Here is a 21,795-nt window from a genome sequence, read left to right as displayed (position 1 = left end):
CCAATATACATACATTTTAGCCACAAAAGAACTTGCGTGTCAATGAACGGGGTCTAGTATTCAATCACATATTTCTATAGAAATTGCCTCTATTCGACATGAAATGTCATGTGCTGTTTCAATTCAACCCCGTTGACGACTGGGTTGTTTGAAGGTGTTAGAACACACAAAATCCTTGTCCACTCGTTTGTATCGTTATCCCACCCGTGCATGGTAGCTCGCTGAACAACAACCCCGCCTTCTGCAACCGGTGTTTTGGATCCATCATCCAGCGTCAACGATACTATACCCTTGAGCACCACGATATAGTCCTGAGAGATTGTTCGGTGGAAGCGCCCGGTGGAATGGGGAGGAAAGTCGACGATACGCATTACTGAACCACCGTTCACGATCCCAGTCTTGACTTTTGCTCGATCATCCGTGACATTGACGTCCGCAGGAATGGAGTCACTTGACCATAGTAACTGAGCAGCATTGCCGTGGTCCATAACCTCGGCGTTGATCAAGTCGTCGCGCTCGACGTAAGCTTTGGCATCAGCATTATGGCCGGTGACGACTCGTCTGATTGGAGGTAAGGGTGAATATGATGCCATTCCTTGTAGGTTGCGCTGTTGACAAATCCTTTATTGAGGACTGCGTTGGATATAATTTTTGGCTTCACAGTACCATTTCAAGAAGAACTGCTTCGAATCGTTTTCTTGTGTCTCAGCTTGACTTACAGCAGGTAGTGTTGAGCGAGGACTACGGACGATATTAGAGTATCACGGAACCTGGAGCAACTGTTCAACCATTACGTAGTACTTCAAAAAAATGAAAAGCACACGTGATGATTCTACGTGAACATCTGGAGCCGGGGTTAGAGGGTCGGATGTTGAGCACTGCGTTGCACCCCTTCCTCAAGATTTGTCCCACATCACAACGCCCACCAGCTGAATCTCCACCAGCGCATCCGCAGGCTCCTTGACCTTCATCCGGCTCCAGAATGTAGTAAGTCCTCACTATTCTGGCGGTGGACCCACTGGTTGGGATAATGGACGACTCCAAGGTTATTGGTCGATCAAAGCTCCTTCAAGAGCATTTTGGAGTTACCCGGTGCGCCACAATTTTGCCAATCTGCACTGGTATATTCACGTGAAATTCAAAGGACACAAAGGATTGAGAGCGCACATCCACAGACGAAATGTTTACGAGGGTACATTGGTAGGGCTGTGAATGCTTTAGCGATGTTGTATATGCGGAGCCAAATAGTATTCGCTGATCCCCTAGCAGCTGCTTATGTCAAAATCCTGATTATCACCTGACACGATACTGCCGGAGCACAAGGTATAGACCTCCAATACTAACACCAATGATGCTTGTAACCGCCATACCAAAGCCCAGAAAGATGGCTTGGCCAAAAAAATTGAGTTGGTGGCCGCTCTTTCGCACGATGGGCAACAATGGCTGCATGGCCGTGTCTCTGAGCTTGCGGAGAAGCTCCTGGTCCTTCAGATTGGTCAAGGACTGTGCAGAGTGGGGTTTTGGTAGATATTGTGGAGCTGGCATAGTGAACATGGCTGACGCATAACGGGGAGACGAGGTAGAAGGCAAACTAGGATGTCTGGGAGCGACAGGCCCAACGAGCAATTCCATTGGAATGTGATTTATCGTGCAAAGATCAGCATTGATGAACCGCGAAAGATAGTTCGCCTGGGGTAGGCCCGCGAAGAGAAAAATGGCAGCCAGCTGTTGGCTTGTGGCAGAGTTGTCAGTCAACTTTGAGAAATCATCATCATTTGAGTGAACTTACCTTTTCAAAACGTTAAGTGCATCATCAAGACTGCTGATACGATGAACCAATATCGTTCGTTCAGGAGTTTTCCTTTCAAAGAAAGGAGTACACCTACCGGAATGTCAGTCCCATCAAGTTAGCTGTGCAAGCATGAATAAGTAGCTCTTACCGATCCAGTATTTCAACAATGTCACCCTTAGATCCAGAGACCACAGTTTTCAAGTTATCGAATTTCGATGACTCTTTTGGAGCTTCCTGTAGCCTGCTCATATGACCATTTGGCTTCTGGTACGTTGTGCCCAGGTCGCGTGCGAACTTTGACACAAGCTCTGACAGAAATGGCTCCGCCACAAACTCATTCACGAGAACAAGCTGAGGTGCGTAAGCAGACCCGCCGCTGAAACCAAAGGTCGCCTCAGCAACAGCTTGCGTAGCTTCTGAGAGATTAGCCGTGCGGTCTACCACTGCCACCGTCCCTGCGACAGATGGGGAGGAAAGGACCTGTGCCCATTCTAACGGATTGATCACCTCCTCTGTCTGATTGACAAGAAGACACTTTCTGGTAAAATCAGACGTTGGTCTAGAACTTGAGAGAGCGAACGTGTCATAGTCCAGAGAATCAGTCAAAATCTTCCTCAATGCCGCAGAAGTTTGTGTCAGCGTCTGGGGTAGCTGCGCCAATTCCGAATTAGTATTATCTATCAGGTCGAAGGGGTTCTGGTAACTCACCTCTACAATAGCACAAGCGCCTGCAGCTATTGCAGCACCCAAGGCCGAGAGAACCGAGAAGGCCAGACTCGATTTTGACGGAATGATGTAGACAATGCCGACTGGCCGTGTTCTCTCGATATTGTCGAGGCCCAATTCCACTTTTCGCGCCGCCCTTAGGTCTTTCTCTAGATCAAGAGAGTCGTAATGAGTGCGAAGCTCTAAGAGCGTGCTGGCAAATTCGAAATCAGCTTCCATTGAGGTCAATACAGAGTCAGCTTGTATTGCCAGCTTCAGCGTGCTTGATGATTTAGTCAAAATATCATATAGGCGGTGGAACTGTGCTTGCTTATAGCGGTATGAGTGCGCGCGGCTGTCAAGATGGGATATCTGTATGTTGGGGAATTCCTTAGAAATTGTAGCCATGGTAGTCGTGTTCGTCGAACTGTAGCTACCACTCGTCCTGATGATATGGAGAAGCTGCTGTTTGAAGATTCCACCATTGCCTTTCCTTTGTACACGGGAGTTACAATTGTGTAGGGGCACACACCCTCCAAGGAAAACATTGGGGTCCACAATCCATAGGCGGCCAGAATTGAGTCCGAGCCTGGGGGGTTGCTCTCGGAACTCCAGCTTCACGGGTACCAAGGCCCTCTCCTCACTGGGATGTCTATGTAGCCCAGGAGATGCCAGAATTTCATTTTTGGTGGTCATCATAAATGAATTGCGGTCAGTCTGACGCCTGTTATTCTCATTAACCATTCCGACTCATAAAGCAGCTGCGTTGAAGCTTGTACAATGTCGCAAACCCAGACGACTACAGTTACAACATACGAACCAACATCCCTGCGCGAAATCTTACAGGTCTATGACATTCATCGAACTGGAGGAGAAACAGCACCAGCAGACACATCAGGATGGAGCATCGACACAGATTTTCCTGAAAATTCCCATGCTCAAAATTGGCTTTCAACCTACCATAGAGTCCCACCCTTTCGCGAACCTGGCCGGACTCACAGATACTTCAGCCGCCCAGCGGGTCGCGATATTGGGGAGGGAAGCTTTGTTGTCATGATGTTCTCTGGTGTTTTTGTAGTCTCAGTAAGCCCTTGACACTTTCGCTGCGAGCGCTCCTGAAGCACAGCTGGTAATTGACTAACGCCCAAAAGGCTGTCAGTAAGGCCTGGAGATTTACACTTGGTCGTTGGAGAGAGTGGCCTTGGGGATATCCAATAGGTGGGGAATGGTAGGCCATTAAAGTACGGCTTGTGGACGCCTCACGTGCTTTAAGACAGAAAAGGGAGGAAAAGCTCATGGATAATTCGAGTGGCAATGTCTCCCAGTTTTGAAGCCCATTCAGACATCCTGTGACTATTCTGCCATTGATCTCTATCGATCGTTTGTCAAATAAAAGTCTACTCTGCTGGAATGACAGGTAGTAGGATATAGTTCTCCAGCCCATCACCAAAATGGATGTGGTTGAACCCTTGGAGCCTCTCCAGAGGACGGTCAATAGAAGAGTTGTGTTCAAACCTTCCAGCGCCTTGGGTGTCTCCCGATGATACCTCAAATACGAGCACTTCACCTCGGGTCAGGACCACACTCGTTGGCCAGAGTTCCACATCGACAGTATAGACGTCTCCAGGAACGACCGGCAGCACGTCAATTGACCGATACTCGCGATAAGGGTGCCAAAATTTGTGTTGACTGTTCTGGTCGTTTGTTTTTCGCAGGCTGACACGAAGCCATCCTTTGCAGACTGGAACAGAATCACCATCTGCACCAGTATAAAAAACTTCGTTGCCATTAGCATCGAGATGACGTAGAGTGAGGAATAAATCTATCTCGCTAGGTGGCGAACTTGTAGGCTTTAGAGCGCTGGCCGAGACGTTGAGGTGGGCGACAACATGTCCGGTAAATTCAACCTCTCGTTCGGTGGGACTTGTCTTGAATTGTAGTGTGTACTGCTCTTTGATCCCAGACGGTGCCTGATAAGCAAGATTTCCAATGCCTTGGTGTGAAGGCTGGCCTGCACTTAATGAGTGATCTTGTCCTAGATAGTACTTAGTGTATGTAGTACGAGGGAGGGGCCACTCCTCCTCGAGCCTCGTTGGGAATGCCTTCTCAGCTTCAGGGTTGTTGACACCTGGATTGCCCTTCCTAACAACCAGCTCAACCCGAGGTGCTTTCCCTGTGGACCACCCAACAGAATCACAGCCCTTGAGGAAGGCGTCAAGGAAACTTTTCTGAAGGTCCACAGATTTCTTCGTATAGAACGGCAGATCGTGTCGTCCTGTAGCAAAGCGTAGGTATTTGAGTTCTGACCCGGCATACATAAACCCTAATTTCCAAACTTGTTAGAGTCAAGTATTCCTCGCAACCCACGATATCACTTCACCAAATACATGGTGTAGTAGTATATTATAACTTACCTTCAATGTTTCCTCGTAAATGGAGATGAATTCCACCCCAGTTAGCTACAGAAAGGATTGGCACTCGAATATCCTTCAGATTAAAGTCCTTAGAGGCATAGTAGTCATCGTCGAGGAAGCGATTGTTTGCGTTATCGACGGTCTGGTCTCGACAGTTCTTCTTGAGCTCTTCTAGTGATAGATCACCCTCAAGGGTATCCGGACCCCAATTGCTAGCTGCTCTCCCTGGCCTACCATATTGATTCGTAATAACCTGAATAAAGTGAGAAATACGATCCTCGGGAGGGGAGGGTGCACAAAATCGGTAAATGTACCTGGCGATTCCACCAAAAATCGATAAAAGCGTTGGATAGTATACCGCCGTGTCGGCATCGGTCTCGATAATAGTCCGACATCCCCTCCCAGGGGATGATGCATTTGAGACCTTTGGGCTGTCTTGCCGCCACTCGCCATTGACTTCCAGCATAATAGCTTACCCCCAGTAAACCGACCTTGCCAGTTGACCAATGCTGATCAGCTGACCATTCTATCACATCTTTAAATGCTAAACTTGTATCACGCGACATAGTATTGAGCTCTCCGGGTGACTGGCCAAGGCCAACCTCGTCGCCCCGCACAATTGCGTAGCCATGCTTTGTCCAGAAACCTGGGTCTGGCGTTTCCCACGCGGAATGTGCAGAGTGGTGTTCGTCCGGAACCTCGCTGAATGACTTGGCGTGGAAACTATAGACAGTGAGCATGATCATGGCATTATCGAGCACGAAAATCGAGACAGCAATCAGGCTTACTCTGCATAATGAATGTCCTTCCCGTAAGGGCCATAGGTGACCAGCACAGGGAACTTTTCTTCTATCGATTTTGGCCGGTACACATTGACCCTGACAACACCACGGTCGTCTTTCAATTGAATGGTGACGTTCTGTTCAAAAATATAGCCAAATGACTTCTCGTCAACGAGGTGAATATCTTTTCGAATGATGTTGGGCATCGTGGGAAAATTCGCAGTAAGCCTAAATTGAAGGAACCTTCCACGGTGAGGTTGATGGAATTATTTCATGCTGATATCTCACGCGCGCAACATGTCATACATAGCTTCAAAGTGCCGGTCGCGTCAACCTGGTGGTCCGTAAACAATGGTTGTAGACTCTTAGCACTGGGGTTCGTGTGTGGTCGCACTTTGTGGCGGGACCCAATCGACCACCATCGGTGGAATGATAGCTCCGGATCTCCATGGCTACCACTCGGATGAACCATTCTGGTAACGGTCATACCTGATCAGGCAGGCAGTCGATGATTCAAAATCACACGTAGAGAAATTCTTCAAAACAGACGATGAAAATTCGATGGTCGTACTTGGTTTAGAACAATCTGACGCGTGAGACTCATCATTTTTTGGAAATGGGCAGCACAGATTACAGTGAAGCACAAGCCGCAAACGGAGTGCATGCACAAGAAAATGCAACGAATGTCTCTCCCATCAAGGTCATAATTGTTGGCGCTGGTATTGCTGGGCTTACGGCGGCTGTCGGTCTTAGGCAACAGGGCCACCATGTACACGTATGGAGACATGATGCTTGCGGTTCCACTTCGTTGGACCTGACCAAAAATAGATCCTCGAGCAATCACAACTTGCAGATGAGATCGGTGCAGCGATTCATATGAGTCCTAATGCGAATGGAGTCCTGCTCAAACTCGGAGTTGATGTCTCCGAGCGGGGAGCAACTAGGTTACTTCAGGTACGTGAAAGTGATATTGTTAAGGATAGATCCGAGGATGGGAGAAAATTGCTCATCAGTGTGCAGACGAGGTACCACAACTCAGCCGGGAGCTTATTGTCGCGTGACGACAACGAGGCAAACAGTTTCAGATGGCAGGATGCAAGCTCCCAACAAACTGGACGTGTAGCTCATGGTACTGACTTTAGTTAGAGCTGGCTTCAAGCACATCGGGGTCATCTCCACGCCCAGCTGAAAGACAAAGCCATATCCTCCCAGTACGAAGGACCGCCTGCTCAACTCCAGATTTCATCTCGCATCGTCGAAGTCGACGCACAGAATGCGAAGGTCACCCTTGAGAATGGTGATATTGTCCATGGAGATGTCCTTATCGGTGCCGATGGTGTCCGCTCTATCACTCGTCGAGCCATCGCTGGAGTCGATTACGACAGCTTCCCAATTGGCAAAAGTGCGTTCCGATTCATGGTACCTCGAGAAGCTATTCTTGCAGACCCGGAAACGAGCACGTTGGGGAAAGACTTGGGTTCGATGGACATGTACTTCACCCAGGAGCATAGGGTCATCATTTACCCATGTGTCAACAACACACTTCTCAACATCGTCTGCATACACCCTTCACACCAATCTAATGCTTCGACTGAAACCTACAACACCAGCGTGTCCAAGGAGAAAGTAATCGAAATTTTTCAGGAGTTTAATCCGACGCTGCTCAAAGTCTTCAAAAAATGTGATAGTGACTCGCTTAAGGTGTATCCACTCTTCGATGCTTTGACTATGCCCACTTTCATCAAAGATCGTCTAGCACTCATTGGCGATGCCGCACATGCATTCACACCATTTATTGGCCAGGGCGGGGCTACAGCAATCGAGGACTCTGTCTCATTGAGCGTCGTTCTATCCAGGGAAATCACTGCGGCAGAAGTTCCAGAAAGATTGGAGTTGTACAACAAAATCCGCTATGAACGTGCAACCAGGATACAAGGCTACAGTCGTGATTCAACAGGCGATGGGGTGAAGCCTGGAGAGGAGAAAGAGGCCAGGATGAAGGGTACGAAACATCACCATGACTTCAATTTCCTTCAAGCTTTCGCTTTAGCTAACTTGAACACAGGGCGAGAACGGGCCTTCTATGCGCTCAGCCATAACGAATACCATAATACTACACAGGCGCTTCGCGAGTATAGGTGGTCGAAAACCAAAGGAGCAATCTGGCGGCAGCCTACTGTCTTTGGTCCCATGCCGGGAATTTTACGACTTGAATCAGTTTGCACAAGCCAAAAAGCTAAGACTATGACTTTCAGCATCACATTCAAAACTAGCGGGACTTTGTTGCGGAGTCTCCTTCCCAACAAGTCCTACAGTTTTTCAACTAGAGATACTGTCGCTCTCGCAAGTTTCAAAATCCAAACTCGGCGGGAGGTGGAGCTTTTTGGGAACAAGCCTTTCGAACGAGTTCTTTTTGAGATTCACGGTCTTAATTATACGAAACCAGATGGCACAGTCCTGCCTGTCAATTTTGTACCTATCGTGTTCGAAAACTCAGCCGATGTTATTACCGCCAGCCGTGAGGAATTTGGGCTTCCGAGTGTCTTTTCCGATATTATGCTAGAAGACGGCCCGAACGGATCACTGAGTGCCATACTCTCCTGGGGAGGTGTCCAATGGGCAAAATTCTGGGTCAAAGATCTTGTTGCAACTCCTGAAAAATGGCAAACAAGCGAGTGTCTCTTGGTTCATAGATATCTCTCGAAAATTACGGACAAACCTGTCAGAGGTGAATCTGAGATCGAAGAAGATATTCTGATCGTGGAACAGCCGACTACTGCTAGTCATCTCCCAAATGGCGATAATACTTCTAACGGCGAAGCCAAAGCAGATATGCGTGTTAACTTCAAGGAGTCTTCGCAAGCCGGTATTGAGATCACGCCTCATAACCAGCAAGAGCTACCTACACTCCACCATATTGTGAGTCGTCTCGCTGAGCTTCCTGTATTCGGCATTGTGAGCGCAAAAATGTGGGTGGAGGAGAGCTCGAAAACTGTCTCGAAGGCTTTTAAAATTAGCTGAAAGTTATCATAGCAAGAGCCTCTTATCCACATCTTGATCAGCTCACGTGGCACATTACCCTTACGGAGGCTAAAAATCAAACGAAAATGAATCATTAGAAGCGAAAGAGCTCGGCAATTCCTGTTCGCACTTATGCACGTTCAATGAGAATATTGACACCAATAAGTATCTAAAAAAAAGTCTCGCGATACATCTCTCGTCAACCTCTTAACATCACACAGTTCCGCTTGCAAGATGGCTTTGTTGGCTATTCTTGTTTATAGACTTGCCCATCAATCGATCAAGTGTTTGACACATGTCAATGCAGCAAGGCCAGGGCAAGAAACTCAACTCGTCCTTGAACATGTTCAAAGTCCTTAAACTCCCGGTCTTGAGGCTTGTAGACGAGTTTTGTTGTTCTAGATGAGACCACATAGCTAATGCGGCAAAGAAAAGAACGAACGGAACCCATATAGCAATGTTGGCGTCCCGCGCATTTGCACGGGCGTTTGAGGTTTCCAAGATCTGCCAGGAAAAGTTCAAAGCTTCATCTGAGACCTTCGATATCGCTGTGGGAGACAGTTGTTGGGCTATTGAAGTTCTCCTACTATCTGGTGGATAGCCTGCGACCTCAGAGAGCCTCAAAAGCTCTGGCAGAGCTAGAAGTAATCTACAGAAATAGAACATCAGAAGTACATCACTACCGGCAAGCTCTCCAAAGTATTGGTACCACCGCGTCAGGGCCGCGTCGAGGCCAAACTGATGGCGAAGTGCCTCGGCACCAGGAGAGAGCGGAGCGTAAGGATTATGGTCGGGCTGGCCAGACCTGTCCAATGATGGTGCCAGATTCGAAAAAGACTGCTGAAGGTATAGTATGTCTGCACAGATGCCAGTCAGAAGTAGCATACTATCTTCGCCCGCCCTTAGGTCAGATGGCAAGGTTCCAACACCCGACAAAAGACATCCATACATTTGGCTGAAATTGTGTGGTGAAGATGGCATTCGCATGAAGAGCTCTTGGGTCGAGATGCAAGGAACTCTCCCACAATGGATGGCGCAAGTGACATCCGTCAGAAACAAGTAGGACATCAGAGTACTATGCGTTTATTGGTACAACAGAGTCAGGAGGGGCACAGTATTGGTACGTACCTGCTCGTACTCGCGCTCTGCTGTAAGTAAGGTTTCTCAATCACTGCAAATGAGTCTTCGTAGTGCATGCGCGTACGCCGGGCCATTGTTGCGGTTCCTGCGAGTGTCGAGGATGACATATCCCAAAATTCTTTCTGCGCGCTAAGCATACCATATGTAGCAAAAAGGGATCCCTGAAATCGGGTTAACTTAGTGAAATGCTATCAAGGATTTCTGTTCTAGCCTGGGTGGGGTGTTCTCACGGCCAATACTGATTCAAGGAGTCGAGCTTCGCGGTTGTCGACTTCCATCATCACACCCCACAAGCCGTCACCAGCGAGGAAAAGATCCGAGGCTGAGACATTGGAAGAAACTGATGGCTGACGCCGCGCTCCTTCACCATTTAGTGTGATCTTCGAAGCTGCAGTGCCCAGGCAGGCGAGTGCAATTGTAAGATATGGGGGGATTGAGACATTAGAAGAAGCCGGGAAAGTAACGGAGCTTAAAAACACGTGATTGCTAAAGCTAGTGAAGAACTGTGCTTGCATCCTAGTAAGGACATCGCGTTCGGGGAGTACTGGCAGTTCTGCAAGAATAGCCATTGGATAAGTATACTGTCGTCCTATTCCCTGTTCAGAGAAATTAGTTCTCCTACATTTGGCAACAACAATGATATTGGCGGTGATTCCTACCGAAGCGGTATCATCCACAGCACGGACAGAACCCTCGACACTCGCTGTCTCGGTGAAATATTGACGACAACCAATCGCATCTTCGCTCAAAAGCAGGGCGGCTTTAAAGCGGCGGAGAAAGGAGACTTCCGGTACCTGATGGGCATCGTGAACGTCCCATTGATTTGGATTACGCTCTGCTGGCCAGTCGTGCGGCTGGGTGCTTCTTGAGTCACTTGTGGCGTGGTCTGCTTCTGGGGAAGCGGTGGACATTGGTGTCTGGGCAAGCATGGAGGCAAGCAATACAGTCCTGAGACGATTGTTGGTTATGCAGATTGTGAGACTTCACCTCGTACGATATGAGCGCAGGTCTGGGTAAGGTCCCACAACTTGCCCAGGTTATCAGACAGCACTCCACTGCGTTTCGTTGATGAAAGAGACCGGGGTTAGCCGAGGTCGTTTGGCCGAGATTGTGGAGGCTTCCGAAGGAGCGGGACGGCTTTAGACCTCGGACTCTGTTAAATCACCCTAGCGGGGTAGTGGGGGAGCCACATCAATTATTTTAGATCCCAGCTCGCGGGGAAGATCTGGGGCCCTTGTTTGATCTTGATAGCAAAACGTCCCAGATACCGGAGAGACTGGGCAAATGTGGGGAGGAGTTATATGCTTGTTCGGCTCATAAGCTGCGGAAGCCTCCATCATTCTCACGACAGTCTTGCGTCCATGGCATTCTACACTCCGTCCATGCTCTAGAGAGGTGACACTCGCGAAGCTAAACGCCAGAGAGAACTGGGAGGACCGTTCACAGACTGGGCTTTCTCCGTTCCACGGAATCCGTGATCCAGTGACATAGATGGCCACGAAGACTGATTCACAGCAAGTCACGCCTTCCCGCAGGGTAAGAGCAAATTAATTGCTCCGGTCATTGCGCAAGGCATCACCAAGCATGAATAGCCCCTTTTCATTTTTCTTATGCAGGCATTACCAACTAATCGATTTCAGTGCGAGATTTGCAACAAGACCTTCGTGAGGACTGAGCACCTTGACAGACACAAGAGGATACGTAAGTCCAACAGGTTCACTGGCATGTACCAGGCAGCCCTTCCATGCCTAACCAGGATTGCACTAGACACGAATGAGAAGCCCTTTCCCTGCCCCCTGTGTGAGCAGTCATTCCAACGCTCCGACGTACGAGCTTTGCATGTCAAAAAGGCGCATGGAATAGAATTTACTGCCGTTAATCTCCCCGATCATGAGAACGCCGAACCGAAACGGAAACGAGTAAAAACGGCTTGTGATCTCTGCCGTAGACGTAAGTTGCGTTGCGACGGCGAGAATCCTTGTCGGCAATGCCGTACGGGAAATTCGGGTTGTCAGTACAGTTCGGCGATGTCTGTCGATACATCACAGGGTCTGGTATTCGATGATTCAAGCCGTAACTCAACTCTCCAAGATGAGTTAGATTTTCAAGAAATGCCGCAAGAACCTCTCCCACCTTCGAATTCCACATCTTGGAGGGAAGCAACTTTCATGACTTCAAACTTTTTGCGAAGCTCGGTGCCCGCGCCTTTATTGTTCAATGACGCACAGGGCGATGACAACAGACCAACAAACGAAAGAGGGTCCGTAATACCAGATGCTGCACCGGGGCTAGAAACCGCGATACTTTTGCAGACGGACTTTGATAACGACATAGTTCCAGACTTCTGGCAGGTCCCTCTCCTTGTAAGCCAAGCCTTCTATAATCTTATTGATGAGTACTAATCGACGTTCTAGAATGGTGAAGCATGGTGGGACGATATCGACTTTGAGGACAATATTTTCACTGGGGCCATGCCTGATTTTACTGCAGACTCCTTGCCTCTGCCCACACAACGCTACTCTCAGCTGATGCAAGACTATTTTGATCAGAGATCCCGCGCAATTTGTCCATCTCCTAACAAAGCAGCCTCCATGTGGTATTCGGCTCCATCAGGCCTTTGGAACCACGACCTTGAGATTGTCAATGTCTTTTTGAATCTCTACTCTCGCAATGTGCCAAGATTTTTCAGACTTTTCCATGATCTCGTTGTGACCCCTGTGATTAGGCCGGACTACGTCCTTGCGGCGGCAGCTGTGGGAGGTTTATACTGTTCAACTGCCGGCAGTTTTGAGTTTTCAAAGGCTATGTACAATGACTCAAGGAGATTGCTTCTGGCTTCGGTGAGAGGAAAGGTTCCGCGGTATTTGCCGTAAACTAATAGATGAAGACGAAATCTACGGGATGGTACAGCAGAGCTTGCCCCGACTACGACGAAGTCGTGACCATTATCAAGACGGTAACCATTATCGGGATCCCCAGCATATCACAGGCTCTGATATGGCTTAGTACTTCTTGAACGAGTTGTACGGGCTTAGTAGTGGGGACAAGAGAAGCTATGAATTCGTTGAAGTCTTTCACCAAGATATTGCAAAGGTATACCCACAAAGCGAGGTCATTTACAGGCAGGCTGATTTGGGCTCTCTACAGGCCCTCCAAATTCTCACTACCTTCAGCAGTACAGATTCTCCCCCTTCGAGGAAATCTGAAATTGATGAGTAAGTCTAACTCTAGGCGGTGTGGAAACATGAACTGACTCCTTCCTCTTTCAAATAGTCTGCTTGAGTGTCTGCACATATTCGATTGCTATAGGATATGTATTCTACAAAGGCCTCCTTCATTCCTCTGGAGACACCTTGATACACAGCCTCTGCCAGGTTCCAAAAATGGAGCTCCGGACGATATTCGTAATCTTGTAACATCCATCAGCCACCCAGGCCTTCCCGTTGACCCAATAGCTCTCAAGCGGTTCAGCCTGGCGGCTTTGTCGGCACTGTCTCCTTTCTTGTGGCGTGCAATGTCGCTAGCGCCGGCAGACGTTGAGTTCGCCAAAGCACTCTCAAGACTCGATTTTGTGGAACTGGCTACCGATAAATGGCTGAGATCGCACGAAGATGTGCCAGAGCCTGCAGCTCTCGTCCTTTACCACTTCATGAACATTTCTATGCATACCAACCTGCTCGTTATTCAAAATTACGCACATCTGCCGCTCAGTCGTGAGACCTCACAGAAAGAGAGAGACCCTTACGAGTCTTCCATATTATGCTGGGTAAGTGGACGACACTACAAAATAGCCAAGTGGCATGCGGAAGCTGCGTTTGCATGTGTAGAAAAGAGTAGCACTTTTGGCCCAAAGAGAGATGCAGACTCGAGTCGACTTAGGGAAGCTGAACGAACAACTTCGTCTGCGAACGCTCCGACGGCGGTTATCAATGTAGCTCACGTTCCATACGCGATCTACTATGCCACACTAGTGCTATGGTGTGGTGCTGCAGCACTTGAGAAAGGGAACGACTTGGGAAGACTGTCTTACCTGACGCGAGGTAGAAATATGCTTGCACAACAGAAATTGCACATAGCAACCCTTCTGGAACGTATTCTCAGCCAAGTGAGGAGATAACATCAATTAAGTCTTCAAAGTACATAGTATTTGCCTTCAAGGTTGTTTGATCTTTCTGCAGACTTCTTTGATATGAGATTGTTTAATGTCAATCAGTTTACATGTTTGGTACGGTAAAATGTGACAGCCAGTAGCTTACTACCAAGTATCCCATTCAAGCACGGGGCTGTACTTTCTCTCCGTAGAGGGCCTGTTCCGTCTCTGCAGGCGCATCAATATGAGTATTGAATTCCTTTTTGGTATCAAGGAGGAACCAGGCTGCGATCATGGCCACAAAAGAAAAGCTTGCACCAGTGATCCAAACGTATCGGAATGCAATAACAAACGATTGAAGGACTGCATTTCCCCCTGTTCCAATAACCTCGCTCGTGACTCCTGGGATCTGTGTGAGTCCATCAGTCTGACCAGAAGTCATTGCTCCAATGAATAGGCCGATAGAACTCGGTGGTAGTCCAAGAGGCAGAACAGCGGCAGGCACCCTTGAATTAAGGTTGGACGACAGCGTGTGTGTGAATATCGCGTTGTAGATAGCCAGAGCGATACTACCGCCCACGCTTCTTGTGCTGATCATCAGACCCGACGCCGAAGCAATAAGGTCAGGCGGGGTCCCAAGTTGAGCGGCAGTCATCAAAGTATTCAAAAGAATACCTAGCCCACTACCGAAAAATACCGTGTAGCCCCATACAGCGGCACTACTGCCAACCTTGGCGGTAGACATGACTACCATGAATATGGTAAAGAAGCCAAATCCAACAAGCACTGGGAAACGTACGGCCTTCGTCCAGGTACAGTAGAGACCGGTAAGAGCAGTCGAGACGGCGAAGGTGAAGAAACAAATGCTGAATCTCAATGAGACATAAAGCGAGTCGTGCTCATAAAGTGTGCTGACCTCGAACGCAAAGTAATTGTTTACAGCAAAGAAGACCAAGCCTTCCACGAAGATGCAAACAATGGACAGGCTGAAGTTCCGGCCACGTTTGAACAGCTCGTGGTGGAACATGCCGTCTTTCCTTCCTTTTGTCTCGTATGCACCAAGAGCCAAGAGCAGGACGCATCCGATCACGAACGGTGCAAGAATGTGCACATCTTTCCATGAGTATGGATTTTGCGACCATACCAGAGCCATGCAGAAGAGTGTGAGCCCGCCGGACAGGAGAGCGATACCGATCCAATCGAGCCTAGCCAGCTTCTGTCGTTGCGTATACGCAGTCTGCAACTCCCTCAGAGGAGGATTGTACAACACAGCAACAGCCACTGCCCCAATACCGAATAGCCCTGCATTGATATAGAACAAGACTCTGAAGCCGGCGTGATTACCATTTCGTGTAAGTGCTCCACCAGCAAGCAGTACGATTACAGCAGCGAGCGCGATAGATATATTCACGCCTGCCTGGGCGATCGCCCTGTATCGGCGTGGGATGACTTCTGATGGAATGGCATGCACTAGCGGTTGGGACGAACAAGCAATCCCTGAGAGGACCTGACCTCCCAGGGCCATGGCCATGGAACTAGCGGCGCCAGTGATCACACATCCAACCTATGACATGTCAGTCAACTCACGGATTCAACAGATTCGGCATAAAAGTACTTACGACACCTAAAGCTGTTAAAGTAACAAGAAACCATTTCCGACCCCATAGGTCTGCAGCCTCACTGATCGGTGGACTGAGGACCGCAATAATGATCGTTACAATCTGAACCAGCCAGGTTGACTGGGATTCTCCCCCTAGCTCGATACCTATGTCGCGGCCGTATGCTCCGGCGACGACAATGTTGTATCCGCCGGCCAGGTAAGCCAGGTATACCGACTATTCAAGTTCAGCACTCTGCAACAATGACGAAGGTGTGCCACTGACAAACACAAGGATGACGGTCTTTGCATGAATATGGGCAACGCGGTCTTCAATGTCGATTCCATTTGGAGAAGAACCCAAGCGAGTTTCATTCTCCTCAACGTCAGCCTCGTGGACTTTCTCTTCATATCTTTCGTTGGCTGCCATCTTCACACAACTGCCCAAAATAATCGATAATTACTTCCTTCGATGCTGTGTAGTACAAAGGATACTCAGATGGATAAGATATAAAATGTGTCAAGCTGAGATGATAGATCTTTAGTCCGAACTCACACTTGTCTCTCGGTCGTGAAAGCCATTATATTAGCGAGAACCCTCTCCAGCCTTTTCAAGTTCCCCAGACTCTATTTGCACGGAGCAATCCAATATCTAGGCAGTTTTGTGGGACTTTAGAGGTTCGCAAGCGGGGTTGAACAGGTGGTCTTGGTATGGAGTTAGTGCTGCGATTATGAGATGGAAGCGATTGATGCATCACTGGGCCCCAGATCTATTCCCGAGGGAGGATCAACATCCTTTCTGAAGGAAGAATAGGAAATCCCCGAAGCTTATTGCTTCCTTTTTGGGAGCACAGCAGCCTTGGGGGCATCCGAGAGTCTATCCGATGGGTGGTGGCCTCGCCAGAATAATGTTTGTCGTATTCGCTTAGGACAGCCTTAGTTAAACCTGAGTGGAGTCGAATAGATGAGACTGGCGCTATTTGACAGCCAGAGACAACTTTCGTCAGAGACCCTCCTGGTTTTCTACACGTATAGGTAGACTTGTAGCCCGAGACACCATACCTATCGGCTAACTCCACTGGGTTCAAATGACTATTATCTAGACTGGCGTTCTTGACATTGTATATCTGGCCCTGATTGTCGCCTCGGACTATGAAAATAGGCAGTGGTAGACACTTGAGGGTCGAACGCAAAGAAAATCTGTTCACACGCCATGGGTCTGTGCTCACCTAGCCTTCTCAATGTCATCTGTACACTGACAAACTCCAGGTTTGACACCAGTCCATTTCTTTTCACACGGATCCACGCGAATGTTGTCAGCGAATACGACTTCAGGCAAATACTGGAGAAAATGCGGTGAAGAGGCTCTTAAGAACAAAGTGAAAGGAATCATCATCATAGGCGCTCACTGGGAATGTCTTGGGGATCAGATCCAGGTCGCAACTAATCCGAAGCCCGACAAAACTCCTTGTCCATTTTCTAATCAAGCGGATTGGGTGAATTGGAAGCCTAATCCAGACGTTGAAGGCGCAAACCGCTGTATCAAACTGCTGGCTGCCGAAGGGTACAATGTGTCCGGAAACTCGACTACACCATGGCATCATGATGTGTTCATGGTGTTGATTCGCATGTTTCCAGACGCTTTGACTTGTCCACCTACGGTGATATTGTCATCGAATGCACGCTATGATCCACACTATCACATGAAGATGGGTGCTACTCTGCGCAAGCTTCGTCACGAAGGCTATCTATTCATTGGTACGGGAGGCGCTGTTCACAACCTCTACCGCAACGTCTGGTCCGATATGCTTCTGTATCGAGAGTCCCTTGGTCAAGAAAGGCCACCCGAGGAATGGGCTCTCGAGTTTCGTCAAGCTACTGAAGACGCGATCACACAAAACTCCGGTCCAGAACTCAGGGCTGCACTCGTACGGTTGATGAAACATCCAGCTTACCGTGATGCACATGCGACGGATGAGCACTTCATCCCAGCTCTTTTCTGCGCCGGTGCTGCTGGAGATTGGGAGGACGCTGGCAGCAAAAATATACTTGGTGCCGAGTCTTGGGAGTTGACCAACATGTGCAATTCGCAATATACCCTAGGTGACTATGGCTATAGTGGGCCACAGGCACGAGCCTCGGGAATTGTAGCTGCTTGAGCTAAATAGGTGTAATGTCCTATAGGTATGTTCCAGATAAGCAAGTCTCACACTAGCTGCGCGTTCTGATTTTTCGGAATATGGGAATTTTCGGCTCTGATCTAGTATTAGAACCAGTGAATAAGCAGAGGATCCAATTGTGGTCCATGCCCTGGGCACTGGATTCGAAAAAGGCAATACCTAACCCCTTCGTCCACAAATTCAGCTTTTCCTTCAAGTCAATCGTTGGCGCGTAGATCAAGAAGGGTCGCTAACGTGCGGGTGTATTGGCAAAGGCAATCAATTCAGTCCGTATGATTATATACTTAAAGTGACTGGACCAGGCCTTGTCTTTTCGGAATTCAATTATTCATCAGCGAGCCCTGCCCCACAATTCTACACCTGAGTTGATTGTAGAACAAGATATGCTGGCAATTGCTGACATAGGAACGTCTTCCCCACATGGTTAGGAGACACGAACTTGTTGAGTCTACAAGGTGGTGAGCCCATTCTATTTGTTGTCACACTCTACTTAAATGGAAGATGGGGAAATGCTATTCAGACTCCATACCAGTTGAACAGCGCGCGGGCCAGATGAGTTCGTCCTCCACGATTAGCTCGGGTACCTCCACTTTGGCCACGGGGCTAGCGGAGTTAGCGTTCCAGCCGCTTTGTAAATTGTGAGCGTGATAGCAGCATGTCCTGCCTCTTTATATAGCACTACGTAGAGGAGCCAGGATAAACCAGAAGCCAAGCTGCACCAGATATTGTCACAATGTCATTATACATGTTAGGCCTGATAGCTCTAGCGACTGCTTGGGTCACTTGGAAGGTCAGTCAAGTTAATCAGTCAAATCTGCGCCTACTAAATAAACTAGGTGGTCTACAATGTCTTCTTCTCGCCATTACGCTCAATACCAGGTCCCTTTTTGGCCAAGATCACGCCTCAATGGCTAACTATCATTGACATGGCTGGATATCGGACTATCACAATCCACCGTCTGCACCAAAAATATGGCTCATCAGTGCGCATTGGACCTAATGAGGTCTCATACTCAAATCCGGACATCGTCAAGGAGCTTTATAGCCAGCAGACGCAATTCATGAAGGCTCCTTCATATGAGACTTTCGTCGTTCCCCCAGTCGGCATCTTCAGCATGAGGGACAAAGCTGCCCACAGCCAGCGGCGTCGTCTGCTCAGCCACGCATTCTCGCAGTCGAACTTGTATGATACTGAGCCCATTATCGGACAGATTATCTCCAAACTGGTGGCACATCTTGAAGGAAGATTGGGAAAGTCTACGGATATGCTGTTGTGGTTCCGCCTGACCGCATTCGACATTGTCGGTATTGCTGTCCCCGAATTATCATTGATCAATGTTGAGGCAATGGCTGACAATTCTGATAGGCGAGTTGTTCCTCGGACAATCTTCTGGTGGTTTGGAAAAACTTGAGCCCCCACGTCTACTCGAGGATATAGATCGTTTCTTCATCATTGGGGGTATCGCAGGCTCCTTCCCATGGCTGGTGAGGCTCTTGCACCTCCTACCCATTCCTGCTGTATGGGATTTTCTCGGCGCAAAAGATAGGATTGTGCAGGTCAGACTCCATCAATTGTTGTTGTTAAATCTCCGCACTGACCCATGCATAGTATGGCCGAAGCTCTTTCAATAACTATATCGACCGTTATGGGCGAGATTCGGGGCGCCGAGACTTGTTGACGAAAATTGTAGCCAACAAAACGGCGGAGGAGGCTCCCATGACCGATGATGAGACGTATATTGAGATTTCAAACCTCGTCTTTGCGGGCAGTGGTATGGAATTGGTCTTCAGATCCTGAAAGCCTAGGCTGACTGAGCAACATTTTGTCCAGACACCACCAGCACAACATTGACATACCTTTTTTGGGAACTTGCTCGTTTTCCAGAGTGGCAGATGAAATTGCACTCTGAGATATCTCATAACATAGGTTGGACTAGCGGTCTTCCGAACTTCAAGGATATCAGCGAACTTCCAATACTGGATGCAGTAATCAATGAGGCACTTCGTTTGCATCCTGCAGCACCAGCCAGTCTTCCCAGAGAAACACCAGTAGGAGGGCGAATGCTCAATAATGTCTTCATCCCAGAGAAGGTAAGCGGCTAATAGGCTCTGCACACTAACATCCCGTATCTGACCATCTCATTTCTAGACCATTGTTTCGATGCAATGCTACACCACACAACGCGATCCTAGGGTATTTTCAAACGCCGGCACTTTCCTCCCGGAGCGTTGGCTTGGGCCAGAGGTCATTTCTCCTGAAGCTAAGGCGCTTTACATGCCATTCTCATCAGGCACTCGTGCATGTCTGGGCAAGAACTTGGCCATGATGGAACTCAAATTGATCACTTCGACGCTTATCAAACAATTTGATGTCAGTCTTGCTCCAGACACCACTGAAGGTAGTATGTTTGTGCTTGATCACTTCCTGGCTATTCCAAAATCTGGAAAATGTAATTTAATCTTTACCAAGCATATTGAGCAGCAGTAGACCAGCGTCTTTGATATGACAGGCAATGAGCTCAGGCACTATGTGATCGAAATTGTCCAGTGTCAAGAGCAGCTTAATCCGTGCTCACCGATAATTTGCTCAATGGCAGGTGGGATTCAAGCGGAACACGCCTTCCGAGGTAAAGTAGGACGAAGTGGGTTTTTCAGGTGCGTTCTCTCGTGTGGAGGTTTCAAGCCATCTTTTTCCTTGTCTTGACAGAAAGCGAATGTCAAAATGTACGGAAAAGGCGATGCACGGAAGAGAATGATGAATCTCACGAGTTTGGCCCGAAATCAGATTAGACCATCACAAGTTCTAATAGTGCTACACCTCCTCGAACTATCACTCTATGCATAAGGGCAACCTTGTACCATTGATACCGTGCAAGTTTCCACGCGTGGTGATATCGGGCGCAAAAGTTGAACCTCCATCACACTCCCTATCGATGCTGGGCCTATGCAAATGAATTAGTTGAAATTCATTCCCCGCTCACTTAGATACCCAATACCATACCACCTCATGCAGCCAGCATCGCAATTTGCATCGCATTGCCCCAATGGACGTATGCCCGGTTCATGATATCCTAGGCGTCGGTCTCCAGCATCAAATTCACTGACTCATCCCTCTACAACTCCGAGTTCAGTTGGAAGCGGCCCGGTCCTTCCGGATCATACCAGTCGTAGCTCAAGCCCAAGACCGTTCCATTAGTATCGGCGTCGAAGAGATTCCAAGCGGGCAGGTTGTTGATGAAGTAGGAGAATTCTGCATCATTCCCCGGTCTCCACTTCCTGCAAATCTTGTCCTTGGTATTGTACTGGTCCCAATCTGGACGAATCACCTGCTCCATATCCATGTTCTTCCGATGCTCTCTGACTGGTGTAAACACCCAATACTCCAAGCCTCCTATGACCTCTTTGTGCTTCTTCATCAGGGGTGCGTAGGGGGATTTCCCTTGTTCATACCATGCACCACAGCACCGCTTGATGGACGGCGCGCGAGTCCAACACTCTGGTCTTTCGTGTTTATGGTTAACGTCGCAGAACATACGCCAATACGCGAGAGCCGCAAGTGAGTCGCGAACGCATGAATGCGCGGGCACCGGATTGCTCATGTCTACCATTCTCGTTCCGTCCCATTTCTTACAACTGCCACGGCAGTCTAATTTCATCTTGTGCACCTGATCAGGAGGTGTTTCTTTTGGGATTGGAAATCTACCATCCCAATTGAGGAGGGAAATGTCAAGATCAAGATTTCGTACCCCTACGAGCGGCCCGACGATGGCTCCAGGGTTCTCATGCTCATATTTCTCCTCCCAAGTCCAATTCGATGTATCACGCTGCTGGATTGTCCTCAATGGCGACGGTGCGGCAGCACCAAGGCCGATGAGCGTATCAACGACCACCAGGAGAAGGGAACCGTTTCCAATTAGTACAGATTTCATCTTTTTGGTTATCCCGGTTGTCGATGGGCTATTGCCGAAAGTGCAAAATGGAGATGAAATGGAGGGAGGTGCCTTGGCAGGAAGCAGATTTTCGGCGATGGTCCGGACTTGCTGCTTGGTGAACGTTTGTGTCAAGGGCAAGGAC

General features: G+C 48.6%; 8 protein-coding genes across 8 annotated transcripts; 3 read left to right on the top strand and 5 right to left on the bottom strand.

The window, feature by feature from the left end:
• Window positions 1-89: 89 nt before the first annotated feature.
• A1O9_02197 (uncharacterized protein) lies at window positions 90-593 on the bottom strand (the record flags this gene model as incomplete). Its single annotated transcript, XM_013407772.1, has 1 exon — window positions 90-593. The coding sequence occupies one exon, from the start codon at window positions 591-593 to the stop codon at window positions 90-92; it is 504 nt and encodes a 167-aa protein (XP_013263226.1).
• A 700-nt stretch (window positions 594-1,293) lies between these two features.
• On the bottom strand, window positions 1,294-2,905 carry A1O9_02196 (uncharacterized protein; the record flags this gene model as incomplete). Its single annotated transcript, XM_013407771.1, has 4 exons — window positions 1,294-1,732; window positions 1,790-1,882; window positions 1,941-2,443; window positions 2,501-2,905. 4 exons carry the CDS (start codon window positions 2,903-2,905, stop codon window positions 1,294-1,296), a joined length of 1,440 nt encoding a protein of 479 aa, XP_013263225.1.
• A 989-nt stretch (window positions 2,906-3,894) lies between these two features.
• A1O9_02195 (uncharacterized protein) lies at window positions 3,895-5,899 on the bottom strand (the record flags this gene model as incomplete). Its single annotated transcript, XM_013407770.1, has 4 exons — window positions 3,895-4,820; window positions 4,912-5,164; window positions 5,226-5,634; window positions 5,700-5,899. The coding sequence occupies 4 exons, from the start codon at window positions 5,897-5,899 to the stop codon at window positions 3,895-3,897; spliced, it is 1,788 nt and encodes a 595-aa protein (XP_013263224.1).
• Window positions 5,900-6,309: 410 nt separating this feature from the next.
• On the top strand, window positions 6,310-8,714 carry A1O9_02194 (uncharacterized protein; the record flags this gene model as incomplete). Its single annotated transcript, XM_013407769.1, has 3 exons — window positions 6,310-6,468; window positions 6,522-6,707; window positions 6,840-8,714. 3 exons carry the CDS (start codon window positions 6,310-6,312, stop codon window positions 8,712-8,714), a joined length of 2,220 nt encoding a protein of 739 aa, XP_013263223.1.
• Window positions 8,715-14,125: 5,411 nt separating this feature from the next.
• On the bottom strand, window positions 14,126-15,971 carry A1O9_02193 (uncharacterized protein; the record flags this gene model as incomplete). The annotated part of the gene is made up of 3 exons (XM_013407768.1): window positions 14,126-15,508; window positions 15,564-15,779; window positions 15,828-15,971. 3 exons carry the CDS (start codon window positions 15,969-15,971, stop codon window positions 14,126-14,128), a joined length of 1,743 nt encoding a protein of 580 aa, XP_013263222.1.
• Window positions 15,972-16,851: 880 nt separating this feature from the next.
• On the top strand, window positions 16,852-17,700 carry A1O9_02192 (uncharacterized protein; the record flags this gene model as incomplete). The annotated part of the gene is made up of 1 exon (XM_013407767.1): window positions 16,852-17,700. One exon carries the CDS (start codon window positions 16,852-16,854, stop codon window positions 17,698-17,700), a length of 849 nt encoding a protein of 282 aa, XP_013263221.1.
• A 754-nt stretch (window positions 17,701-18,454) lies between these two features.
• On the top strand, window positions 18,455-20,209 carry A1O9_02191 (uncharacterized protein; the record flags this gene model as incomplete). Its single annotated transcript, XM_013407766.1, has 6 exons — window positions 18,455-18,511; window positions 18,558-19,026; window positions 19,088-19,278; window positions 19,331-19,493; window positions 19,553-19,812; window positions 19,871-20,209. 6 exons carry the CDS (start codon window positions 18,455-18,457, stop codon window positions 20,207-20,209), a joined length of 1,479 nt encoding a protein of 492 aa, XP_013263220.1.
• A 625-nt stretch (window positions 20,210-20,834) lies between these two features.
• On the bottom strand, window positions 20,835-21,650 carry A1O9_02190 (uncharacterized protein; the record flags this gene model as incomplete). Its single annotated transcript, XM_013407765.1, has 1 exon — window positions 20,835-21,650. The coding sequence occupies one exon, from the start codon at window positions 21,648-21,650 to the stop codon at window positions 20,835-20,837; it is 816 nt and encodes a 271-aa protein (XP_013263219.1).
• Between the last annotated feature and the right edge of the window lie 145 nt (window positions 21,651-21,795).

The sequence above is a fragment of the Exophiala aquamarina genome (assembly GCF_000709125.1).
Source record: "Exophiala aquamarina CBS 119918 chromosome Unknown aczIA-supercont1.2, whole genome shotgun sequence".
Taxonomy (NCBI): domain Eukaryota; kingdom Fungi; phylum Ascomycota; class Eurotiomycetes; order Chaetothyriales; family Herpotrichiellaceae; genus Exophiala; species Exophiala aquamarina.
The sequence above is the reverse complement of the archived record's forward strand: the minus strand, read 5'-3'. Positions and strand labels throughout refer to the sequence as shown.